Source organism: Hipposideros armiger, unplaced genomic scaffold, assembly GCF_001890085.2.
Source record: "Hipposideros armiger isolate ML-2016 unplaced genomic scaffold, ASM189008v1 scaffold_1848, whole genome shotgun sequence".
In the NCBI taxonomy this organism is placed as follows: domain Eukaryota; kingdom Metazoa; phylum Chordata; class Mammalia; order Chiroptera; family Hipposideridae; genus Hipposideros; species Hipposideros armiger.
Window position 1 is genome coordinate 64,280 of NW_017733198.1, and position 11,747 is coordinate 76,026.

Here is an 11,747-nt window from a genome sequence, read left to right on the forward strand (position 1 = left end):
TAGCCTACCATCGAACAGGCAGTCTTGTTGTTAGGAGCACATACTCTCACCAGCTGAGCCATCCTGTCACTTGTTGGCAACTCAGCAGCAGCTCAGCTTGGGTGCAGCGTCATTTGGCCCATGTGGGAATTGAACCAGCAGCCCTGTTGCTCAGAGTTCGCGCTCTTAAGCCAACTCTTAACCAACTGAGCCACTCAGCCAGCCCACAGTGTTTCTTTTTTTATGGTTAATGCTTTTTGGACTTCTTTAAGAATAACTGAGCTCCTAGAAGATCATAAAGATATTCCATAGTCTATTCTTAAGGTTTTGTATTTTTACTCTTCAATATAAGTATCTCATCCACCTGAAACTGATTTTTATGCGTTAAGTAAGAAAGACATTTAGTGTCATTTTTTTTCTTTGTGGACACCCAATTGCCCTAGCATTGTTTCTTAAAAGGGTATCCTTTTCCTACTGCTTTGTTAGCTACCCATGTCTCATATCAAATTTCTACATTATTTCCTCTAATTTGTTCTTTTGGTTCATTTCTCTAATTTTGCTCAAATATGACATGGCCTTAATTACTAAACCTTTAAAATATGTTATGATGCCTTCTAGGGCAGACAGGAACAGCTTAGTGAGACAATAAGTCATACAGTAAATGGTAGTAGATTTTAGCTAGAATTAGAGTCCGGAGCTAAAGACTGGGTCTACCAGAATGAGCGTGACTTGGAAGTGGAGTCCCGGTCTCATCCACTGCATGACAGATATGAGGCACATTGAAAGATGGATGGCAAGCATCTGAAGGTGAAAATATGCCCACTAACTCTTTCCCAATTGGCTACTATCCTATAGGTGGAGGCATCTACAATTGACCAGGAAAAGGAGTTGAAAAAGGCTGGCACATCAGAGTATGTCTTGATGGCAGAGACAGTCACAGGGATGTATGAGGTGGCAGCAATTGCTTTTTGAAGCAGTTGAAAGAAAAGAGGATGGAACATTTTACAGAAAATTGTTAAAATCATATGACGGGGTTTGAGTTCCAGCTCTTCTATATCCTAGATGTACAACAATATCATGAAAGTTACTAGACCTCTCAGAGCCTCAGCTTCCTCCTCTGAAAAATGTGGCACATAATGAAGCTATGTCAAAGCTATTGGGAGGATTAAGTAAGATCATGCACTAAAATACAGTAAATATAAATGATGGCTTTTTTTATTATTTATTGATCTCCTACCAAGTACTATAAGCATGTTATTTTACTTAATTCTCAGACCAACNCAGCTCCAGGTTGAGCTGTTGTTCAGCATCTTAGTTGCAGAGGGCAGTGTCACTGGCCCTCATATGTGGGATCCAAACCCAGGCCCTCTGGCGTCCCAAGCAGTTCTTATCCATCGCGCCACTCGGCCGGTCCTATATTTAATGTTTTAATATTTATATTTTATTCTTTAAACAATTTTATTTTATTTTGGGGGGGAGTATCTTTTATTTTTATTGTGTTTTTATTTTTTTAATTTTTCAATTATCATTGACATTCAATATTATTTTATATTAGTTTCATGTGTACAGCATAGTGGTTAGACATTTATATAATTTATGAAATGATTCTCCTGATAAGTCTAGCACCAACCTGGCACTATACATAGTTATTACAATCTTATTGACTATATTCCCTCTGCTGTACTTTTACATCCCCATTACTATTTTGTAACTACCAATTTGTATGTCTTAATCCCTTCTCCTTTTTCACCTATTCCCCAAACCCCTTCCATCGGGTAACCATCAGTTTGTTCTCTGTACCTATGAGTCTGTTTCTGTTTTGTTTCTTTTGTAACCACGTCTTCCTTCTAAAAGTTCAAAAAAACGAATTCCACCTAAAGATGAGCAACAGGAAAAGATTGAGTACACTAGAAAGAGTGTGAAAAAGTGGGCACTCATAAATTTTAGGGGAAATTTTTATTGGGACGAGCTTATTAGAGAACAATTTTAAGCACCTATAAATTAAAATGTTCATTTTTTTGAGACAATTTCACTTTTTTAAACATACAATATTATGTTAGTTTAAGGTATACAGCATAGTTATTCAACATTTATATACCTAAGGAAGTGATCACCATGATAAGTCCAGCAACCATCTGATACCATACCATGCTATCATAATATTATTGACTATATTCTCTATGGTGTACTTATTTGTTTTATACCCATGACTTATTTGTTTTATACCTGGAAATTTGAACCCTTCATTCCCCTTCACCATTCCCCCCTTTCTTAATTTTTCAATTACAGTTGACATTCAATATTATTGGTGTCAATAGGTTGTTAAAGCCCCTTACTGTGATTGTATTACTGTTGCTCTCTCCCTTTATGTCAGTCAATACTTTCTTTTTATATGTACGTGCTTCTATGTCGGGTGCATAGATGTTTACTAGGGTTATAGTCCCTTGTCAGATTGATCCCTTTATCATAATGTAATGTCTTCTTTTGTATCTTATTATAGTCTTTGTTTTAAAGTCTATTTTGTCTGATATAAGTATTGCTACCCCAGTTTTTTGTGTTTTTTTTTTCATTTGCATGAAATATCTTTTTCTATCCTTTTACTTTCAGGGTCGGTTCTCAGGGAGTCACCAGGGTGGGGCATGTGGAGATCACCAGGCTAATTCGGTCTCAGATTTGGCTGTGTGTGGGAGGGCTCAACATAGGAAACATGATGCCTGCCTACAGGCTGTTCATGAGGCATTTAGCCCTCCTCTACTTCTTGAATCCAGCATCACAGAAGGTAATGATGCCATGCTATGCACCCTATTCCCATTATTGCAAAAAAAAAAGCTTTTGATTTTGTTCCTTAGTGAGTGTCCCTTTTCTATGGAGAANCCAAGATAACTTATGCCTAGGCTGGAAATCCATCTGAAGTCTAGTTTGCACTGATCCTTCTATTCTTACATTAATATAATACTGGAGTAGTCATTTTGCTCTTTTACCCAAGGATTATTTAAGAAAGCATATTTAATTTGTTTTTGGATTTTAATTGATGTGTAAGCTTCTGTTATCATTTATAGTTTGTATAGTAGTTTTATATTTTAAAAAATGTTACTGAATGAGGAAAAGGTTTAACATTTATATATTACATTCTCAAGCCAACAGTGCAAGCCTAACAGTGGAGGGTCAGCTCCCCATAAGACCACCAAGTCTACGTCATAATTCTTTGCAGTGAGAGTAAGTAACAGATATAACAAGAGAACAAGAGAGTTACACTGGAGGTAGCAGCTGGAAGTTGAAGTCAGTGCTGTGGACTGGACTATTGGGATGGAGCAGAGGCCACTGTTACTAAGACTTGAATGCCTTAGGCTCATCTCTAGAGCATAGTCCATGGAATTGAGAGTATTTATCACAAGCAATGGAAGCTAAACGTATATTGCTTGGGAGAGAGGGGTGTTTTGGAAGGGGGTGGGAGAGGACGTCACATAGCACTATGTTGAGATCATGTACCTTTAGAATCAGACAAATGCAAGTTTGAACCCCTACTCCTCAAAGCTCTAACTCTGTGACCTTATTCAAATTACTGAATCATCCTGAACCTTAATTTATAGATCTGTAAATTAGGAATAATAAAGGTATCTAACTCTTGGGATTGTTGCAAGTGTTGATTGGGATTTAGTGTATATAAAGCTCATGGTATGGTGTCACATACATAATAAGCACATGATAAATGTTATCAATTATTACTATGTTAGTAACAATGTTGGTGGTCTCCTACTAGGAACTTTGTGTATCACTTCATTGAATCCTCCCAGCAACCTGAAAAGGAGATATTACTCTCACTGCACAGATAAGGAAACTGGGGTCCAAAAGGGTTCAGTAGTTGCTGATAACTGAAAGGGCAGGTCAATTCATCTACTAAGTCCATCAAGCTTCCCAAAGAGAATAGGCTATCACAGAGGCTTGGGGAGTCATTAATTGAGGGGGACACAAGAGCCCAAGGGCTGCACTACACAGTCTCTCCAATTTCCTCTCTCTCTTCAGCTTTATCACTGGACTCATTTCCTAAAGGCCTGGCCTAGAAACTGATGATAGGGGGCAACTCCCAAGGGGGCCCCTGGGTCCCTCCTAGCACAGCACAGTTCTTCCGCCACCTCTCAGAATCATGGGATTTCCAAGGCACAGTCTCTGTTGGCCCTCACTAACAAGTCCCTGGGAGAAAATGTACATGGTTCTTGAGGATTCATTAAGAATTGGAAGTTGAAAGTGACTTCTCCAGCTTTTGCCTCCTGCCTTAGGTTTCTTCCTCATTCCCAAGTTTATGAGTAAGTTGTATCTGCTCACAGGTCCTGTTTGGACCGGGCACCTGGGAGAGCAAAACCCTCAGTCTGGGTACCCAGATTCAGTCCTGGCTCCACCTCTAGCTCCCTGGGTGACTTTGGGAAAGCAAACAGCTCCCCTATGTCCCACGTGTTAAGCGAAGTTATTATGGTAACTGCCCTAACTATCCTGGCAGATTGTATAGGGGATAGAGATGATGTTTGCAGAAATTCTAAATCACCACAGGGGTATAAGGCACCAGTGCTTTACCACTGCAGTATTTATTATGGCTTGTATTATCTACCTGTCCTTAGCTCTCCCCACATTCCCCTCCTGCTTCTTAGGCTAATTTTGAGGTCCCAAGAGGATAACTCTATGATGGAGAAGTCCCATGTCAGACGTTGTTTCAGCATCTCTGTATCTCATTGTCATATATATAGTCTCTTACTTACCCCNAGGGAAAGAGCTGGGACCCTCTTATGCCAGGCCACTTTGCCAACGCTTCTCTTTCTTGGATGATGCCTGCTTCCTGTTTTTATTAGAGTGAGTATGAGGACATTCATCAAATCCAGCCTTCCTGCTGGACCCATTTCTCAGGTAGCAATCTTGGGGCAGGCCCCTACATCAGAGGGCCTGATTGAGTCTTCATCATCAGATGCATGAAGCGTTTAGTTGGAATGTCAGAGCAGGGAGCCATGAACACTCAGCAAAGGCATCCTGGGGCTCATTCTGATAATCTAGGAGAACTTCTTCAGCTAAGGTCACCATGGTGATCTTCTTTAAGAGGGACTTATTAGATGATAGACTGGTGGTCCTCCTAGAATCTTGGTGGTGATAAGTATGCTTCACCTCTGTAGAGTTAGGGTTGCACGGCATCTCTGTGGAGTGTAGTCTTCTTGTCTAGACTTAATTATTCATAAGGGTTACCCTTCCTAGTTGCCAAATTCCTTTGAGCTGTTCTCAAGAAAAGACATATGTCAGTGGGTGAGTTATTTTAACTACTGTCTTAACGGTCCCCAATGCCCCATGTGGACAAAGGGAACAGAGATTCCTACAGCAGTCCTTTTGGGCCTTTTACTCAGACTTACACCTCCCTCAAATCATTTCACTCTTTCATCATTTTGCATAAATTCAAGCTCATCCAGCTAATGTTTCCCAATTCCTATAAGCCCAACTGATAGCCCCTTTCAGTGAAAACATGTTGATCTTATGGTCTTAGCTGCCAAGTTCATCCATTTACTTATGTCAGAAATATTGAACAACTACTGTATGCAAAGGGTGAAGACAGGCATTGAGAATGCAAAGCTGAGTCGGCTATACTTCTGTCCTGAAGCCATGTAGAGTGGTTAGAGGGGGAGCAGTTGAGGTGGGGAAAAGGGGTTCTTTTAAAAAGTGACCATGCAAGAGGTTAGCAGAGATAAGTGCTGTGAAGCATAAAATTTAAGTGCTGCAGGAGTTGGTGGAGAGAGGTTTGAGATGGAAAGGTATCAGGAAAACTTTTACAGAAGAGAAACTTTTCGGTTAAGTCATAAAGGATTTGGGCACTTGGAGTTAATGAGAGGACATTCCAGATAAAATAAACAGTTTGAGCAAAGACAGGGAGACATGAAATCAGAGTGCGAAACCTTATAACTCAAGTTAAAGTGGATTTAAGAGTCTCATTGGGAGGTAGTTTAATTATTCTTTAATTATTTAATATGTGTGGGGAGCTATTTTGCTCTCATTGATATCCCAATTCACATAGTATTTGTTAAGTGAGACTAGGTCTACAATTAGACCCAAAGGGTGACACAATGGGAATCATGGATTTCAGCATTTTTAGGAGACTTTAGGAGACACAGCATGAAATTTCTCACTGACACAGAACCTTCTACACAGCAGCCCCTAAAACTGACTGTCACACAACATGGGGACCTAATTTGGATTCTGGCATTGAGGCTTCCACCAACTATCTCCGCATGTCTGCAGCTGCTGCTCTGCCTTAATCGCATATATAAAATGAAGCTTTATAGAAAAGAGGATGCTGCAGGGTCTAGAGGAGTCAGTTGCCGGTGGAGAGAGTAGGGGAGAAAGAGGCTGTCGAGGTGGTGTCCAGGGACTGTCCAGACAGGGCAAGAGGACATTCATGACAAGGACTTTGCAAGACACCCTCAACTTGTATAATTTTTCTATATTTGCCATTGTTTTTATGCACTATCTATAATTATCAGAAAAACTCTTAACATAAGAAAGGCCCAGGTTCTTATTTTGAGAGAACAGCAAGAAAGAGTGATGATTATGATGGTGGAGGGGAGGTGGTGGAGAGGCGTGGTGGACTGTAGCCTGCCATCAACCAGTGGAAGACCACGAGACACAGCATTGAAGAGGCATGGAAAGCAGGCTGGTTTCTTTTGGGCAAAATGGGAAATCTTTGAGAAAAATGGAAAGCAAAAGCCTGGCAGGTAGACTTGAGGTTGGTGCCTGAGAAGTGCACTCAGGAGAGGCCAGTGGCTCTGTGACATTTGGTAGCAGATAGAAAACCTGAATCAGGCAGACATATCAGAGGAAAGGCTCTCACAGGGTAGATGAGGAAGGACAGCCCCAAAGTGAACTGAGGAGCAGAATGAAGTGAGGCAGGTGCTGTTTATAACCATGACCTACCTTATCCAAAAAGCCTGTTTGTTCACAAGCTACCTAAGACAGGTCTGTAAGCAAGAGACAGTGAGATTTGCAAGGCACAGACACAAAGGGTAGGGAATAGGTTTCTCAGTCAGAGGAGTCATTCAGAGCAGCTCCAGGGAGAACTGCAGAAAGACATGGATTTTTTTCATCCCATGGTGAGCGCCAGGAAATGCCCTTTGGGGATTTGGTTAGAAGCAGCCATCTTGGACTGGTCAGACCAGTGACAAATTTCTGATGTCCTCATACAAATCCTTTCCCTGATGGCCTCGTAGTTACTTGGGGGTTAGCAAGCATACCATAGGATGGCCCAGCAACAGGTCCTTTTTTAAAAATAGAACACCAGACATTTTATAAGTATATTTAATATTTACTCTAATCCCAACAATTCCAACCCAAAAATGCTCCACCATAGTTTCCTCATCAGTAAAGTGAGTGAGTAGATACTCTGCAAGATGCCAACTACCTAGCTCCTTCTTTGACTCAGTGATGCTATATATAGGGTATACTGAATACAGCTATGTGCACTGATAAGGCCACGATGTGGGTAGGGGTGATAGTCAAAATATTTAACAAGCACCAGACTGGTACTTTGTACCAGTGGATTCTGGCTGAATATTACCCACGGTGGATGTAGGCTTCCCACTGTATCTCAGAGTCTATATCATTGATGGGAAACTGACATTATGTCTTGAATTTAAATTATGTTTCAATATTTAGGAAGTTATCTTTATTATTTCCAGATCATGATAAAGTTGCAGAAATCACAGCTTTTCATTATTATTATCTATGATGCTTTTTAATTATATATTTTTTAAAACTCTAAATATTTCCAGGCACCAAAAATGTCACCAGGTGACTATATTTAAAAAGATCCATCAAAAAGACAGAAAAAAAAGTCAAAGTAATTAGTTTAATAAGTAGAAGATAAACACAATCTTAAAACATCCATGTTCTGCTAAAGCATTCACACAAAGAATAAAACAGGCCAAAGACTTCCATTGATGCCACATAAATTAATTTGGGCAGAAACTGGTAGGCGAGTTGGTTGTTTTGTTATGAGTAGATTTTTTTTTTAAGGAAGCACATGTTATACTCTTCATAGAGCAGTGAGGCAAATTAGGATCCATGTAGCACTCTAAACTTTTATTTAATCTGCTGGGTAGCAGCACCTTGAAACTGATGGAAACATGACAGGGAGGAGGAGCCATTGGGTTATTATTGTTGGCCCTTAAAGGTCTCTGTAATCTGGAAGAAACCGAACATCACAAAATTTATTTATTATTAGAAAAGTAATCATTCATTGGAGATCATTTGAAAGCAAAAGAAAAGTGAGGGAAAAAAGGAATTAAAAATTTCCCATATTTCTACCAGTCAGTGGAACTGAGAATGTTTATTTTGGGTAATTTTTCTGGGAATCTGTATATATAACACAGGTATAAATTTACTTCCTCCTTTACTTTTAATCTGATATTATAAAATTTCACCTGACACTTGGGACTTTTGGGTTTTGTAGCTGATTATTTTTGGCACACAAGGAATCTATTGGTTTGTATATAATGATTTTTAAATCTAACTTGATAATATCTTAATAACTCCAAGAGTTCCCTTGTTTTTAAGGCAGTTTTATTGTTTCCAAATTAACATTTTTCTTCATGTCTCTATTCTTTAAGTACTTTATTTCTCTTTGTCTTAAATTTTTAGAATAATGAGAAATACTTGAAGTAACAAAGGCTTTCTTGCCCCTTATTTTAATAGAAATATCACTACTCCTTCACCATTATGATATGGATGTGCAATGGATGGCCTTGTCACATAAAGTGGTGTACCTCCATTTCAAGTAGCTACAAGAGTTTTCTTTTCTTCTTTTTTCTCTACATTAAGAATATATGTAAATGTTTATGAATTGCTTTTTAGGAAAAGTTCCTCTTTTTTGAGCCAATTAATATGCTATAATATAAAAGTAGATTTACTAATATTAAATCACCTTCTTCCTATAAAATCTATTATAAAATGGTGGATTTCATTTATTGTACTTAAGATTTTTGCATACATATTATCAATGAGGGCAGTGTAGAATAATTCCTTTTTTTGTTATTGTTACATTTTAGTATTAAGATTTTTTTTAATTAAAGCTTATTGGGGTGACATTTGTTAGTAAAGTTACATAGGTTTCAAGTGTACAATTCTGTAATACAACATCTATATATCATGTTGTGTGTTTACCACCCAGAGTCAGTTCTCCTTCCATCACCATATATTTGATCCCTTAATGAATTGAAAGGCTTGTGTTTTTCTTTTCCTAAGCTAAGGGAAATTTATGTTACATGATCATTATATTTACATTGATAATTTTAAATAATTTGTATAAGAAGTATTTGAGCCTAGAGCCTACACATGGAAGTACATTGCTGACAATATTTTTTCCATTTTTTTTTAGTTGAAGCTGATTTGGTGTGCACACTGTTCTTGAATTGATTGTTCAAATTTAAGAGCAGATGGTATTCCATGATTATTTGATATATTTTTGGTCTGTGATTATACCACATTTTCATTTCCTAATTTTGTGTATTTTTACATTTTTAGTGCTTGGATATTTTCCAGGTATTTATTTATTTGTGAAGACTTTATGATCAATTCTTTAGCTCCTTTCTATTTACTATCTGTTCACTTTTACTTTTAGCATTATTTTCCCCCCTAAATCTCCTCAGACAGATTGCTGGTGAGGAGATCTAGTTCCTTGATTCTAGGGAACAAAGGAAGAAAGAATTTATACACCTTTCACCAGCAGGTGGGGGAAGTCCAAGGTAGTTTTGGCATCAGGCCACTCACCTGGAAGCTGGGTAAGGATTGAGGTGAAGACAGAGTTAATGAGTGAAGTGTGGCCTGAGGAATGGGAAAATAACCACTAGGGCACTTGGAAATTTACCCTGGGGCTTGGCATATAAAAGTGAGTCAATTTATTTTTATTGAATAACTAGACTGGGAAGAATGGTCCCTTCTACTATGGGGTGTCTTCTTACAGGGACACATGGAGCCAGAGTCTGGTGCCAATGGAACAGCTGTTACTGAGTTCATCCTGCTGGGCTTGATGGAGACACCAGGGCTGCGACCACTTGTCTTTGTGCTCTTCCTCTTTGCCTATCTGGTCACTGTCGGGGGCAACCTCAGCATCCTGGCAGCCATCTTGGTGGAGCCCAAGCTCCACACCCCCATGTACTTCTTCCTGGGGAACTTATCAGTGCTCGACGTTGGGTGCATCACCGTCACTGTTCCCTCAATGTTGGGTCGTCTCTTGTCCCATGAGCGTACAGTTCCCTATGAAGCTTGCCTCACACAGCTTTTCTTCTTCCATCAGTTGGCTGGTGTGGACTGCTTCCTGTTGACAGCCATGGCTTATGACCGATTCCTGGCCATCTGCCGGCCCCTCACCTACAGCACCCGCATGAGCCGAACGATTCAGAGGATTTTGGTGGTTGTGTCCTGGGCTTGTGCCTTCATCAATGCACTGACGCACACTGTAGGCATATCCACACTCAACTTCTGTGGTCCCAATGTGATCAATCACTTCTACTGTGACCTCCCCCAGCTATTCCAGCTTTCTTGCTCCAGCACCCAACTCAATGAGCTGCTGCTCTTTGGTCTGGGTATCTTCATGGCAGGTGTACCTGTGATTCTTATTGTCACCTCCTATGTCCTTGTGGCAGCTGCAGTTTTGCGAATACACTCTGCCGAGGGCAGGAAGAAAGCCTTCTCCACCTGTGGCTCCCACCTCACCGTGGTCGGGATCTTTTACGGGACAGGTGTCTTCAGCTACATGCGTCTGGGCTCAGTAGAGGCTTCGGACAAGGACAAGGGGATTGGCATCCTCAACACTGTGATCAGCCCCATGTTGAACCCACTCATCTACAGCCTCCGAAATCCTGATGTGCAGGGCGCCCTCTGGCGGGTGCTCACAGGGAAGCGAACCCTTGCATGAGGGGTGTCCCAGGAGGGCACAACCACAGCAAGTGAGCAAGACAACTTTTGTTAGGGAATGAGACTTCTTGTTGTCCAAGAAGGCACTCCCCGATAATAGGTTTGCAGGTTCTGTAGACCAGAACTCTTGGCTTGTTGCTTTTTTGTCCTAGCTACCTTTTTCACTCTCGATAAAGATAGAAGCCAGTAAGCTCTGTATCTTGAGAGACTCATGGTCCCACAGGCAGGACCCTTTTTTTATTTTCTGCCTGGATCCCCAAAAAATACACCAGCAAAGAATCTCTCCAAACTAGAATATGGAAAATCACAGCCTGGTGCCAAGTATTAGCACACCCTCCTGCCAGGCTTCCTCTGAAACAGCTCCCCCAACTTGCTTTCAAGCAGAATCCCACACAAGGATCCAGACCTACTACAGCACAATTTGACACACTGATTTCCAGTACTCTGTCTACATTGCAAGATGTTGAAACCTTAACCCCCCAATGTGGAGATAGGGTCTTTAGGAAGAGCTTAATTAGGGCGTACTAATGAGGTACTTTAGGAAGTAAAGTTAAATTAGGGTGGGGCTCAAATATAATAGGACAGTGGCATTGTGAGAGAAGAAGAGACTGAGAGAGAACTCTTTTCTTTTCATCATGTGAGGACACAGTGGGAAGGCTGCCGTCTGCAAACCAGGAAGAGAGCACTCACCAGAACCTGACCATGCTGACACTCTGATCTCTGACTTCCAGCTTCCAAAAGTATAAGAAAATAAATTTCTGCTGCTTAAACAACCCAGTCTATGGTATTTTGTTATAGATGCTTGAGCTGACTAATATAATCCATTAGTATTA

General features: G+C 40.3%; 1 protein-coding gene across 1 annotated transcript; it reads left to right on the forward strand.

Annotated features, from left to right (window-relative positions):
- Nucleotides 1-9,958: 9,958 nt before the first annotated feature.
- On the forward strand, nucleotides 9,959-10,915 carry LOC109378279 (olfactory receptor 3A1). The gene has a single exon (XM_019634716.1). The coding sequence runs from the start codon at nucleotides 9,968-9,970 to the stop codon at nucleotides 10,913-10,915; it is 948 nt and encodes a 315-aa protein (XP_019490261.1). The 5' UTR covers nucleotides 9,959-9,967.
- The last annotated feature ends 832 nt before the right edge of the window (nucleotides 10,916-11,747 follow it).

Coding starts and splice junctions, on each gene's coding strand:
- LOC109378279 (XM_019634716.1), top strand. CDS start 9,968: ATGGAGCCAGAGTCTGGTGCCAATGGAACAGCTGTTACTGAGTTCATC.